At 44.0% G+C, this 15,010-nt stretch overlaps 2 protein-coding genes across 3 annotated transcripts in view; both read left to right on the top strand.

Moving 5' to 3' along the window:
• Positions 1–15,010, top strand: part of kiaa0586 (KIAA0586) — an 85,817-nt gene that overhangs the window by 13,507 nt on the left and 57,300 nt on the right. The gene's annotated exons all lie outside the window — the stretch shown is intronic.
• Positions 10,584–14,422, top strand: irf2bpl (interferon regulatory factor 2 binding protein like). The gene has a single exon (XM_022225651.2). The coding sequence runs from the start codon at positions 11,130–11,132 to the stop codon at positions 13,128–13,130; it is 2,001 nt and encodes a 666-aa protein (XP_022081343.1). The 5' UTR covers positions 10,584–11,129; the 3' UTR covers positions 13,131–14,422.

The raw sequence follows: 15,010 nt of genomic DNA, 5'->3' as shown, positions 1-15,010 counted from the left end.
TTAGACTCCGTCAACCTCGTGTAGAATATACCTGCAGGCCGATATTATGCAGACTGCAAAGTACCGAATGTCCCGATCGAAGACCTGGGGATATACCAGGGTACTTCCGTGGCGAGAAGCAGAGATTAGCATAGCCAATCGCCTCTCGCGGCAGTTCTCCGCCGTGTACATGTACATGCAGTAGTGCCACTCTCGCATTATTAGCTATACGAGATTTGAACAGGAATGAAATCTGCTGTCTATTCCCACGAAATGTATCGGCACAGTGCTTTCGCAATTGGAACAATATTAGACCTTAGTCGTGTAGGAAAAATGTTTATGAATATTTTGAAATTTGGCTTCATGCTGCTCACCTGTTCTTCCTTTTCTTTCATTTGCATGGTTTTTAAGAGTTTCATGTTTTGTATAATTTTTCATTAATTTCAATATTGTATGTTTTAAAATGATAATCCATTCGATAAATTTCGCTTGTGTAAAATGTAACTAAAATGAAAATGGAAAGAAAGGGAAGGATCCTCACCTTCTCCACTACTGAAATACTGTACTATAATTAGTCTGACTCTGGCCTTAAATATTTGCCACAGTAGGCGAAGCCCTTGATTTTTAATGATTAGAAAGTTTTCTTCTTTTGGGCCGTGGTTTTATGGGCGCACTTTTCACGTCACATGTCGCTAACTATACAAGTCAAAATGTGTTGGTACTTTACCTAATAGCTGCCGTTTGGGCTACTTCTTGCTTACCCAAAAAAGTGTTTATCAATAACGTTGCCCATCGTGTTGACTTTTTTAAACTGTACGCTGTTTTTGGACTAAATCATATTTGTCATAAGATTCGACGTTCACTGAGCTTTCACCTCGCACATGGTTCGAAATTTCAATTTGCGCAGTTTCTCGAATTTCTCCGGTTTAATAAGAGTTGACGCCAAACACGGCAGACGAAGCAGAGATAGAATGTCATGTCGAGTGATGAGTTTCCAAATGTCATTTTATCGACCCAGGTAGAAGAGAGTGTTCGGAAATTCAAGCCTGGATATACGATCCGAAGGTTATAAATGGAAGATTACATTATTGGTATTTGTGTCATTGACCAAAATGTCAAACTTTCCGGTATTAACATAAAGTGTAGACTGAGTTATAATGGTTAGACTGCAACTAATTCCGGCCTATAGTACAGGTCTAATTGTTTATAGTGTTTGTGGTGTTTATTGGTACCTGTGAATGTTGTCGTTTTGACATCACTTTTAAGGGTCTGTGGTGTGAATTTTACTGCACCGCGTGTTTTGTGCAACTTTCTATTCTTGAATATAAAAAACTAGTTTACTTTCGCCCTTTTGATTACTATCATTGAGAAGTGGACTTTTTCAAACATTTACAGCGCATTGGCCATACGTTTCCTGGCAAATGAGGGCGCTGTTGCTGTGATTTCATTGCAGGTAGACACTTTGTGTAAGGCGTTTTCTGTTCAAATTGCTAACTCAAAATGCCCCTCTGGTAGAAAAAATGTTTGTGAGAAAACTTTGCTCATTATTTTTCTGTCATTAGCTGAAATATAACGAATAACACAAGTGAACAAAATTTAATATTTCAGTAAAATATCCAACATTCTTGCGAATCTTCATGTAGAAATAGCTTTCATACCCAGGCTTCGACATAAACCGCGGCAAAGTTAAATGTATACAATCAGCCATTTTTAATATGCCAAACTTCATTTGGCAAACTGTTAACCGCTTACGTTTTTTCCGTCAATCTAAATGTAGAGCAAACAGCGGGAACCAGCTGTATACATTTATTTTTGATACTTTTTAAAACTTTCTATTAATTGTTTTTTCTTATTTTTGATTTTTTTTAAACTTTCCATAAGAATTTATGTTTATTTATTTTTGAGTTTTTTAAAACTTTCCATTAAAATTTAAGGGTTGGACTTTGAAATAGGTTCAGACTAGTAACCACAAGTTGACTGCTTGAGCTTTTTGCAACAAATTTGATAATTTTTTTTTGGGGGGGGGTTGTTTTTCTTTTGTTTTGCTCTACACTATTCACAAATTTCTGGGGGGGCATTATTCTGGCTATTTTTATTTTTAGTATTCAGCATCACCTATGCATTGATTTGCCGGCATGCTTACCAATAGAACCCAATCATAATCCAAGTTTCCTGGTGCTTGGACTAAATGGCAACTTATAAGTTGACCTCGGGCCCCCTGAAATTCTCATGACGCAATGACCAAAGGCATGTAAAACCGAGGATTCTCCCTTAGATGACCTCGAACTTTTGTTCATAAATATGCAAATTGGCATTAGCATAAAAGTGAAAACGGCAACAAAATGCTATTAAAACGGCATAACAAAAATTAAAAATCTAGTTAAATGGGGCACAGAGGAGCATTTATTTGACATTACCTGACCCTTTCAAGACACTTTCTACAATGATTATATACTGTCATGTATATACATATTAGGAGCATGGAAAGCGTTGTTTGCATAAACTTTGATTATTGACACGCTGTCATAAAACATATACTTCACGGAACACAGACAAGAACATTTACAAAAGAGCAAACCACTTACAAAAAGAAGCTTTTTGCTCTCAAGCAGCAGTACACAACAGAGCTTTTACCTATGAGATGGTATCACAAATTAACTGTGGCGTAGCTAGGATTTTACTGGTGGGGCACAAGGGGTGCACCAGCATCTTATGGGGGGCACCAGCTTTCATTGGTGTGGTATTTTTTTTGGGGGGGGGCAAGCTTTTGTTAGCCTTGTTCAACATCCATTCATCCATTTTCTTTTTTTTTTAGTGGGGGTCACCTAAGGAGGCACTGGGAATTTGTGTGGGCCCCCTCCCCGGCTACGCCACTGCCAATACGGCCGTTTCACAATAGTGCGCCACCAAGAGTTTGCAACGCGTTGGCCAATCACAATGTGCGAAATTTGTCGACCCAATGCGCGTTTGGAAATGGTCGACAAATTTCGCGCGTTATGATTGGCCAGCGTGTTGCAAACTCTTGGTGGCGCACTATTGTAAATCGCCCGTATGAATGCACCCTTTAGTACATGTATCGTACGCACATTCTCTGAACTCCAAATTTTTGCCAATGCAAAAGCTCTCAATAACAGTAAAACGCATACATTGGTTTCCATCGAAGACTTTCTGTTGCATTATAACATGTCGTGAACACCGGGAGATGCTGGCCTCAGCACAGCGTAATTACCTGTAGTATGCAGAGTCGCATGTACTGACTGACACCCCATTTGATTATGTTTGTATTTTCAGGAAAATTTCATTACAGATATATTTGCTTATTACAGAATCTTGTGCCTGGGTATCCAAAAAAAAGTCTCAGAGCTAAGCCTCTCTCCGTGTTCAGATTTTTTCTACTTCTTACCCCAGAATGCCCAAATTTATTTATGAACGTGTAGACCATGCTTTCGATCGCGGTTTATTTGAGAATACTTGATTTCATAAACCATTCACAGATGAGCAAAATGTGCATAACATTAGTATACAATTGTTACATCAATGTATCAGTTATCGTGGAAAAATGTACTGATTACATTATTTATTTTGTTAGAAAATTTTCATTTGAACAAAATGAAACCGATGCTTTCGGAGATGCAGGCCAATATTTGAAAGGTGTCATTTAGACTACACTTAGATCAATTTGGACAAACTCTCATATCGGAAGCAAAACTTAAGCTTCGCCGTACCTGGTTATCTTGCAAATCATATGCGTCACGCCGGGGCAACGACACTGCTTGATCATTACTGGTGGTTAACCTACTCACCGTTATCGCCCTGGTTCGAGTCTGGGGGAGGTATGCTCCTCCAACCGCCCAGCTTGCTCACGGTCCGTGGCAAACCAATGCAAATTGAATTTCCAATTTGGTCTGTCCTCATTTCCACGAGTGGCCCGGGATGCCGGGGGGCACGGCAGAGGACCCCGTCCGGGCAGCTACACCCCGCCGGCACCTGCGGCAGACACGACGGCGCGTCTGCTATGCACCCCCTAAAAAAAACGTGCTGCCTTGCCGGCGTTTGTTCTGTCACCCAGCTCGCTCCGCAGTCACGCGCCACAGAATTCCTTCGGGAGGATTTGTCATTTCATGTGTAGCCAGTATCACCATCGTGCAGCTTGGACGAATGGAATCACAGCCTTGTCGAATTATGTGAAGACAAGACCTTTTTTAAGACAGCCATGGAGTTGAACAGATTGGTGAAACACCTCCATGGCAGTACACACCAACATAATTATCATATCGGTTATGATGCCCTACTCTCGCCACACTGTTCTCCTGTAGTACCAAACACCGGATGATCAAACGTATCAGATTCTGCATATTCGTGCGCTACTCCTTATACAAATATACACCGTATGCGAAAATTATAGAAGGCCTACTTGGTATTTAAAGGAGGCCTATAAGATTTTTTTAATAAAAAAAATGCCATGCAAACTCGACATAACGTCTCTGTATGTTTGATTTTCAAAACTGAGTGGATCAGCCTTGTCTATAGTGTCTCCATCATAGATCTTAATTTGGATTCCAAGAAAAGCACTCAGCAGAAAAGCGGAGCGCTGCTGCCGCGCCGGCGAGGAGCCAATGATTAACCCCCATCCCCGCCCAAGACCGTCACGCTGAACCGACCCGTCTCGCGCTTAAGGGCGTGCCGTGTACTTGTATAGCGAGGGCAAGCCTCGGGCCTGACTCACTCCAGTCTGTCGTGTTATTTATTGTCAGCCACCATACCCACCCAGTTCTTGGTGAATACTTTGAGATGACGCCATGGGTATTCGCTGCTGTCAATCTTCAGGAAAATACAATTACATAACAAATCTTAGTCATTTTTATCGTTTGCAGAAATCATTTCCCAGAGGTCGGTTTTCGGAAAGATAAATTTATGTTTGTAAATCGATTGACAAAGTAATTATTCGGTTGTATTTCGAATCGTTTTGCTGAGTAACTGTCAAGTAAAGTCGGTTATCACTCTATAATAATTATATCATAAGACACAATTCGAAAATATACTCACCATCATTCGAAAATTTACGAAATAGAAAGGTTTTTCCCGAAGAGTTTTAAAAGAGTTATCGTACAAGTGTATTCTGTAGGCCTTAAGAGAGACTCTACTTTGACTAACAATAACATGTCACCCCCCCCCCGTTGACGTTGGTAAGCTATTGAAACATCCGATCATGTTAAGTTACTTTTATATAACAGGTTTTGCCCTTACCCAACGTATATTAATAAGCACTGTATGCTCAGTGCTTGTCCGAGAGCTTGCGAAAAAAAAACCTCTCAAGCTTACTCGGGTGGGACTCGAACCCACGACCTCCTGCTTACTAGTGCAGATGTCTTGACCACCGAGCTTGCCGGGGTCGGCTGGCCGGTCCGAGTCAAATGAAGCAGCGGGTACCGCGAACTATTTTCGAGATGTATTTTTGCACTGAGCATACAGTGCTTATTAATATACGTTGGGTAAGGGCAAAAACCTGTTATATAAAATTAACATCTCCCCAACGCAAAAATACATCTCGAAAATGTTAAGTTACGTTAAAATGTCCTTTTTCTTTTTTTCAATCGGTCTGGGGTAACATGCCCTCATTTTATGTCAAAAGAACTGTGTATAATGTGCGCACGTGCTACTTTCTGCCACAACGGAGTTCAAACATGACTTGTCGTTGATGGCGAATCATCTTCGTTGAGACGACGAGACAGTTCAGTGCTGCCTGAGACAATCCAGGTTGGGCGGAGCTCACCCACACGGCCTTATGAGATGATAACACAGGGCCCGCCACAGAGATTTCCATCCTGGAATTATGTTGGATTACGATGATTAAGACATATCGATCGGATTTCATCATTGTTGTCTGCAGGCTCGTCGCGTGTCTTGAGCTTGAGTGTGGCAGGGGAACGCCGTTATTTTGAGGATACACCTTTTGACCCGAGGCTATGCCAAACATTGTACATGGGGAAGCCCCCCCCCCCGAACGAGTGATACTATGCCGACCTGGATGCGAGTGAAAGGCCAGGTCACGGGGTTTCGATACTGGCGCAGTTGATCCTCGTGCTTAACTAACGCCCAGGCCCAGTGCACCCCGTGTATTTAAATCCAAACCAGCATAAAATTATGTTGTGGTGACAGGCCTGCGTATTTAGACTGAAGTAGGAGCATGCAGAGACTTAGATAATTTCAGCATGCGAAGTTGTTTTTATAGTTATTACTTGCCGCGACTTACAGGTTGTACTAGTTTAAAGCAAAAATTAAAGTGTTTTTATATATAGTTCTAAACTAGGTTTGGTATTAATCTACAATGTTGTTGCTAGGACTGAGGCCGGAAATATCAATCATGTTTGGGTGCTTTATATTCTTGGAAGGACGACGATAGTCTGTGATGTTGGTCGTTTTCCAATTTACGAGGTGCCAGTCGCTTGCGTATAAATTCTCACCCCACCGGCACAGTACTTGTTGAGTGTTGACACTTTGAATTAACGGACGGTTCGATGCGTATTTTTATGAGCTTCGCGGAGCGTAGTTGGCATCTGCACTTCCTAGTATGCACCTGCCCGATTGGAATGCATTGTTATGCAAGATGATTTTTGTGATTTTCCCGTTTTGATGTTTTAACCGTATAAATGGATTGTTTTGTAATGCCTATGTAATTCAACCTTATGGCTGCGAAAAGGCAAAATGTAATAAACCATATTATAAATAATAATGCTATGCATAATAACTGTGTCCCAACAAAGAGTCGATCACCAATAACGTGTTGAAAACTGGGTGATTGCTTTCATATCAATCGCAATGGAAACAACTGCGCTCTCTGACATTATCCACGAGTTGTAAGTTTGAAGAATACGGCCGTTTCACAATAGTGCGCCACCAAGAGTTTGCAACGCTTTGGCCAATCACAATGCGCGGAATTTGTCAACCTATTGCGCGTTTGGAAAGGGTCGACAAATATTGCGCGTTCTGATTGGCCAATGCGTTGCAAACTCTTGGTGGCGCACTATTGTGAATCGCTTGTATTAGATGGTGATAATTTTATTGAACTGGTTTTGGTTTAGAACGTACTGTTAAGGAGTTATGCTTTTAAGACATAAGGTCCTCTCCATATTGGTGCTTTAATATTGATCGCCACTTTTTGTGTTAGAAATGAATTTTTAAAAAAATCATCAGTATTTGATTTCACCATAACGTGAAGGGCCAGTTTTCTACTATAGAGATTTGCCTGGGGCAAAGCATTATGACTTGAGCTGTTGAGATATGACATAATCATTCCCCACTTTCGCATATAGCGAAAGGGCAGTTCCGTTTCTCGATGGGTGGAGTTGAATAAGCAACGACGGGTGTTGTGGGGCGGATTCGACACACCCATTAAAAACCACCAGACCCTGGCTCCAGTCTCCTAATTTCAAAATCCCGTCATCCCCCGTCACTACTACAACCCTTTTCCATCCGTGAGACGTCTTAACGACAGATAACTAGACATGAGTCCCTTTCTTCGTGCTCGGAGCAGGCCCAAAACGGGGAAATTGGTAATTAAGCATCGCATGTCCTGATTAGAGATTGTCTCTAACTCAGTAAGCCCTACCCCTGATCTCTCCGTCCCACACTCCGTTAGCACATCGAGAGGAAGCGCTTATCATGATGTCTAATGCTAATTTGGATTAGGGTTATGGTTCGAGGATAAAAGTTTCTGGGCCCGATTAAAGTGGTTGTTGTCGGTGCGATATCAACCAAAAGTCATTAGATGTTCACTAATCCTTGTGAATTTCTCTCAGTTCCAGACGCTTTTTGCCACGGCAAAACAAATTCAATTGTCCCACGAATATATCCAGTGTTTCTTTGATATTATAGCACTTGTGTGCAGCGGCATCGATCCGCGAAAACGAGTTCTTTAGCTATTCTCGGCTTGCACGTACGCGTGAGGTTAAAAAGCTCCAAATATATTGTAAAACCCCCTCGAACTTTGTACAGATTACATGGACATCTATCCGTAATGCCAATATTTTGTTTGCAGGCTCGCGACACTTTTTCTTGTGTCTGGAATCAAATTGGTTCCAAGCTGTTTTCCGCTGCAGTGCCTGTGGCTATCCATGCAGTGTTTTCATAGTACGCCCTCTCTTCAAGTAAAATTCAAACCGTATCACGGAGATGAACCGTTTGTGTGCGTGTGTGTGTGTTTTCGCCATACCGAAACTGAAACTTGGTCGTCGGAAAGGGGGGGGGGGATTTGTTTATTTCTCAATTTTTGTCATAAAGCCTTGTTGGCCACGTCTATGGACAGACATAAAGGTCAGTCAGGTCTGCGCTGGGCATTCTTGTACGTTATCCGGCAATGTTGTTAGGAATACTGTCGGCACGTGGCAACCCGGTCGATCAAGAACAAAGCCCGCGGTGTAACTGGTACAAGCTTTCGGGAAGATACGGGGATCTCCCTTTTCTCTTTGGCCTATAGAAACATGCCGACAACCTTTATAGGTCCACAATTCTCTGGGGTCTCATTAAAAAAACTGGAGTATTGTGTATTCTAAACAAAACCAGAAATATTTGTGTATAATGCACCAGCGGTTGTGTTTATTGCATTTTTGGGGGAGGGGGTCTTTGTGTTCCTTTGAAAAAAAAAAGGCAGAATGAACTTACAGGTACTTTATTGACGTTTGAGGCGTTTCATTCCTGACTCGGGACTGGCAGTCTTTACAGAGGGTTTGGGCATGGTTTACACGGTCATTCAACTGAAGTATATCACAATTAATGAATAATCGCTAAAGGCTCAAAGATTTCATTTACTAATTTGGTAAAGATTAAGTAGAACATATTCTGCAAATGATTAGAATATCCCTTCGAGAAGAAACCCCTTTCAACAACAGGTTGCGAAACCTTCTAAAAATATATGAATCGAGCAGTGCAGCCTATCGTGGCCACGGTTTGTTTTTGTTTCCCTTCTTCCGTTCTTTTGAACTTTTGACATCGCGTGATCCTTATGGCGAGCCATTGTTATTTCTACTACGAAAGCCAGTGCAGTGCCTGGGCGCTGGTTGGCACTGCTGGAGGTCATGTTCGGTTTCTGTGAATTTATGTGAAGGGAACTGAGGCACACGTTTGACGGTGTTGTATTCCCTCTCGAAAACCGAGAAAGCCGAATTCCAGTTGACGCCTTCCTTTCCCGTATCCACATCGAGTCAAAAATTGCTTTATGTCTATCAGAAGGGCTTTGTTGTGCCATGCTGCGTCACGGTAGATGTAGCGTACTCAGCTTTCGAAAGCCCAATTTCACCCACAGTGAACCATTTCATTTTAAATTGGACAGGCAATTTTTTTGGGGGGGGGTTTCAATATCGTGGAGGTAAACTGTGGCAGTACTGTCATATTATTTCCTTGATATCGAAATCCCCCACGATGGCATTGCATATTCACTTTCGTTTTTGATTTAGTACCGCCCCCTGGAAGTTCACGCGGCACGATTTCCAAAAGGTCACATAATTTTTACACCACCGCGAACGAATCGTAAGTTTTAACAACTGACTCTGACCTTTGACCTAGTAACCTTAGCGTAAAACCAGACGTGCCGCAGAATGTCAAAATATTTGTCGTTATAGCCATCCAATTTGAGAAGCCATTGTGTACGCGGCTAGACCGATCAGCAATCAGCACCACACCCGCCAAACGATCTCCATTTCCCGCTCAAGATCATCACACCTGGGCCAATTTCATAGAGCTGCTTAAGAACAAAATTTGCTTAAAAAACCTTACTCGATAAATGAGGTAACCAGCCCAAACTCCATGTGATGTATATTGTTTTGGCGTTGTATTTAGCTTGTTTTTTGGTTAGCATGGCAATCAGAGCTTGAGCTGGTAGCGTTGTTTATGAAGCAAAGTTTTTCCCGCTTAAGCAAATTTTGTGCTTAAGCAGCTCTATGAAATTGGCCCAAGTTATGTACGTAAAGTCGGCTGTGTGAATATTACGGGTTATTCAACCATTTGAACAAACCTGCTTCTGATGAGCTACTGGATTATGAAAACAGTTCTCTGTTTTTTTGACTCACCCGAATATTTCTCTTTCAAAATTCTCTACATCTTTAAAATGAATGCTCTGGAAATGTCAAAAGTATACCATCTCTCATTCCCACCGGCTGGCGCTGTATTATTTTGCAATTTGGCTTAAACTTCACCCCAACATTGTTTTCTAAACCGGCAACACAGCTGTATTTGGACTCGCTGTTGCCGTTGGTTATGTATGCTGGGATCAGATTCCAGACTGCCGTCATCAAAGCAAGAACTGCCGGCTGGCCGCGGGTGATGGATGGCCGTGTCCGGCTTTTATTACCGCTCAGAACGTGCCACAGCCAGCGCACCGGAGGGTCCGAAAATCTCGTATAGTTGTTTGTTCCGAGTGACTCACTTCTGTGAAATATAGGGCCCAGCCCCGTGTGTGCTGAATGAGTCGAATATTTTGTCAACCCCCCCCCCCGCCCAGCATACTTTGCATGAGCCAGTAGGTTATGGCCCGGCCCTGTAGTACGTTGCTAGCTGAGCACCGCGCCGCACCGCACCGCGGCTTGACTGTGCAGTAGTGATGAAATTGCCCACGCGTGAGCGGATTCAATAATAGCGGGCAGCGCTGCAAGTTTCGTGTTTCCTCTTCTTCCTAATGAGTCAGCCTTAGCTTTTTTTCTTTCCTCTGTCCCGAGGCACCGCGCGTCTATCGTTGCACATTCCTGTCGCCTACGTCATCACTATGTCTGTAATGCCATGCATGGCATGTGATGCTACCACACACAGGGAGGGCATCGCGCATGGGCAGTGTTTTCTTAGAGGCTTGTTTGCCGCGCTGGCGAGCGCTGCCATCTGGCCATGATCTGGCTGAGCCGAGCAGATCGTCATTGTGTACCGTTATATACACCTTGCATCGAGTGTGTACTCAGTCAAGAGACAGATTAGACCCGTGTCAACCGGTAGGAGAAGGTGCCTGTAGAATTTTGAAACATGTGAACACACTTTTGTGTTCCTGCGTAAAAATCCCTACCGTCTACTACAAAACATTTTGACAGAAGTTGTCCACACAGTCATACGTTGAGGAGTTGAACACTGCTGTGTTGTGGCTCGTATGGACATTGTAATTTTCCGGAGACATGTCATCATCGTCGTCACACGCACAGCAGTCAGTACAGCTCAGAATGCACCGTCAACACTGCTATCTTTGTGACCTCCCCCGAACGCCATGGGCTCTGCTACACGATTTCTCCGAGCCCGTGTGCCGAGGCTGTGTCAACTATGAAGGGGCGGATAGGATTGAACTGGTCATCGAGTCCGCTCGACAAATGAAACGGGTGCACGGATTTCAAGAGACTAAGCCGTTTCAGGTGCAGAAACCGGGCCAAATGCCGCCCCAGTCGGCCAGCGTTCCTCCTCGACCAAGCGGGTTGTTGGAAACTGCTCATGTTGAGCCTTCACCGAGAAGCCTGCCAGGGTCACTCTCCAGCCACGCCGAGCGTTTCCTGGGTCATGAACCAAACCGACCAAGAAGCATCCATGATTTCTCCACCGTGCAGAGACTTGGTAACGGCCCCGTTGGACCCTACCTTGTTCCCGATGAGTCTGGGGAGAACAGATCGGGGAGACCGTTACATCACAGCGCCATCAGTCACCAAACACCGAGTCTGCTTCATCATTTGAACACACCAACCTCAAGTATGTCGGCGACGGTATTGCCTCGGCACAGCGTGGCTCCGACCGGTCCAACACCCTCCACTGTGTCCTCAACCGCCTCCCTGCGAGCCAAACGCAGCTCCAGCGACCGTGATCGGGAAGAGAAAGAGGTAGGTTCGTCGGCGTTTCCAATCGAGGGCGCAGAGCGCCGAATCACGCCAACCTCGGAGGACCCGTATGGACAGCGCCCGGGAATCGTTCGTCAAACGCTGGCAACTCTCTCAAACTGCACCCCCTTTGAGGTAAGATTCAAGAAAGAGCACAGTCGAAAGGGGCGTGTGTTTTCCTTCGATGCCACCTACAAACCGGGTATGGATTACGAACTGAAAATTTTCATCGAGTACCCAAGTGGGTCAAATAAGGTTTATAATAGTCCCTCGGGAGTGGCCAAGCAGATGTACTCAGATTGTCTGAAAGACTTGGGCAAGGGACTTTCGTCTGGATTCAAATATCTGGAATACGAAAAGAAACACGGCTCAAATGATTGGCGGGCTTTGGGTGATCTTCTGCCTGAACCCGTCAGGTTCTTCAAAGAAAATGTCAGTGTGGATATGTTGCCGCAGCCGTACATTGACGCCAGCTGCCCTGTGCTGCCAACCACCAACACGGTGAGCCAGATGTTGCCCTCTTTGCCCTTCAAAACAAAGAAGCGTAAGGCGTCCCCCGAGCCCGACCCCGAATCTGCTGCTGGGAAGCTGACTGACGAACAGGTGCAGCAGCAGAGGCAGCAGTGGATGCAGAACCAGACAGAGGCGTTGAAGCACACAATGGCATCCACAGGGTTCAGTGCCAGCTCCAGGCCACCAAGCTCTGGCGGGTCTCCCTTGAGTAATCCCACCTCCAGCACGCCACCTGAAACAGGAAGTTCAACCCAAGGGGGTCCGTCACCCATGGCTGCGCTCATGTCCGTCACCGACAATCTGGGCACCCTCAAGCCTTCCTCGCCGAAGAAGGCTGACGATGCCACCCCGAACCTAGTGAATAACACCACAAATGGATCCCCGTCGGACAGTAAGCCATCGCAACGGAGCCCCCACTCCCCAAACACTGCCCACCGGCGCGCCCTGTACCGCAGCCGCGAGCTCGCCCAGGCCCAGGGTCATCCCATGGAGACCAGTATCAGTTCCAACACCAATCACCTCCCGGACTCGTCCATTCCCATCAACATTCTGAAGTGCACCATCTGTCACGAGCGCTTGGAAGATACGCACTTCGTCCAGTGCCCCTCGGTCGGGAACCACAAGTTCTGCTTCCCGTGTTCCAGGGACAGTATCAAGAAGCAGGGGGCTGGGGCCGAGGTGTACTGTCCGAGTGGCCAGAAGTGCCCCCTGGTCGGCACCAACACTCCGTGGGCCTTCATGCAAGGAGAAATTGCCACTATACTTGGAGATGAGGTCAAAGTGAAAAAGGAGCGTGACACATAGACACCATGACGCCAACATCTCATGGCTTGGCTCTTATGTGGCCTATATTTCATCTGTAAAATAAAAGGAAACAAAATGTATTCTAAAAAGAAAAAAAAGAAATTGAAACGTGGAATATTCGGCATAACTAGCAGCTGGACTACATAGGCACAGTTGCAAGCAGTAAATTTGAGCAGGACGATATTATATTTTGGTTATGTAAAAACAAAAAGTGTGGTTTATAAATGTATAGCGCTAACATTTGATTTTAAAGTCGCATACCGGCAGTTTCATGTTGAATAATAATGTATTTTTGTAAAGTAGCTACTCCTATCGATCGTCTCATGATTAAACGTTGTCTTCATTTCTTTGTACCGTCAGAAGGGAAATAGTAAGGAAAGTCTGGGAACAATAATGTTGCAAATTGAATTTCACGGGGTCATAGTTTGACTCGATATTCCATGTTCATGTGTATATCGTCCGCTGTTACAGATAGACGCATATACGACCTTTAAAATCAGTGACCTTTGCTAAAGTTTGCTTTGACGTAATTTTTCTTCAATATTGAAAGTAGAATAGCTCAAATCAGTCGTACGGAAATGAGTCGTTTTCATATTGCTGTCATTCTTCACCTGAATTTGAAACATGTACATGCATTCAGTGTAAGAATCCCGACGTGTCTCGATTTTAAAGGTTTTGCGCTCACAACTTTAAGCAGTCAGTCGCAACAGTCAAACTTATCACTATCCCAATACATTTTATCTTAAATGTAATGCCTTTGAAGTCATATCACTCAGGGTAGAGTCCACCTACAATGTACATGTACCTGTATATTCCCCATACGTTATAGCCGCCAAAAACCTATTGCAGTCGAAGCTGGTTTCCAACTATCATACATTAAGTTACATGTTAGGATTTTGAAGTGTTTTGTCCTTAAACCTGTTTTGTCTTAATATCCTGAGAATGTTTCCGTAAATAAACGTAGTTCCTGTTGTCATTACAAAGTTTGAGCAGTATTATCAAACTGTCTTCGAACTGTGTCTATTCCCATAATGCCAGAAAACGAAAACAATTTTTTTTTTGGTTCAGGGCTTTTTATGTGTTACCTAACTTTACCGTGTTCGATAGAGTTCTTGTAAGCGACTTCTAGTACAGAATGCAGGAAATTAGCATGAACTTGTGTCTTTTCTGAAGTTGAACTTGGTTTTTGCGTTTTGTATTAAATATTACTCGCGCCGTGGCCAAAGTATGTAGTGATGTTTGGTTTGAAGTAAGAAAAAAATATATATACAGCGTATGGTGAAATATAGAAATCACTTTGTGTCATGGGAAACCTGCGTCGTTATTCCTATTGGATGTTACTGTGTCGGTGTAGGTGCATTAATGCATAATTTATTGACAGTGATGGAAAGCTCAGCCGATAGCGGTCCCTTTTCTCAAATTCTTGGAAAGGAGAGGTTTTTTATTGCTTTTGATTGCCCTTAAGTCTTCATCCCGCAGGTAGGTTGTGGGTTGGTCGGTTGCCAAAGCGAGTACATGCAAAAAAAAAAGAGAATGGTGGGTCTTTCACTTTTGCCTTAGGGCGGGGACTCCGTGCAAGAGAGCGCTGTTAGGGCGACACATTGCCGCGGGCGTTCACTGAACGATATACGAACTACTCGTTTGTCACGGTTTAAAATTCTGTGCGTGGTTAGACTGTGAAAAGACAAGGGACAGCGCCAGGGGGGAAAAAACTTGTTGCAAACAGCAGTCCTGCATTTACAATTGAAAGGGAGGCCTTGGTCGTAGTAAAGTGTGTACAGTATCCGTGAAGCCGAGTCCGAAAATACACGCGCGGAGATAATGGCGTGCGCAGGAGCGAGGACTTCCACGAGTTGTTGACAAGTCGACGGAAGTGACGC

Source organism: Acanthaster planci, linkage group LG01 (genome assembly GCF_054643075.1).
Source record: "Acanthaster planci isolate LZ-2023a linkage group LG01, COTS_SCS, whole genome shotgun sequence".
Classification (NCBI taxonomy): domain Eukaryota; kingdom Metazoa; phylum Echinodermata; class Asteroidea; order Valvatida; family Acanthasteridae; genus Acanthaster; species Acanthaster planci.
This window is presented reverse-complemented; position numbering and strand designations above follow the sequence as displayed.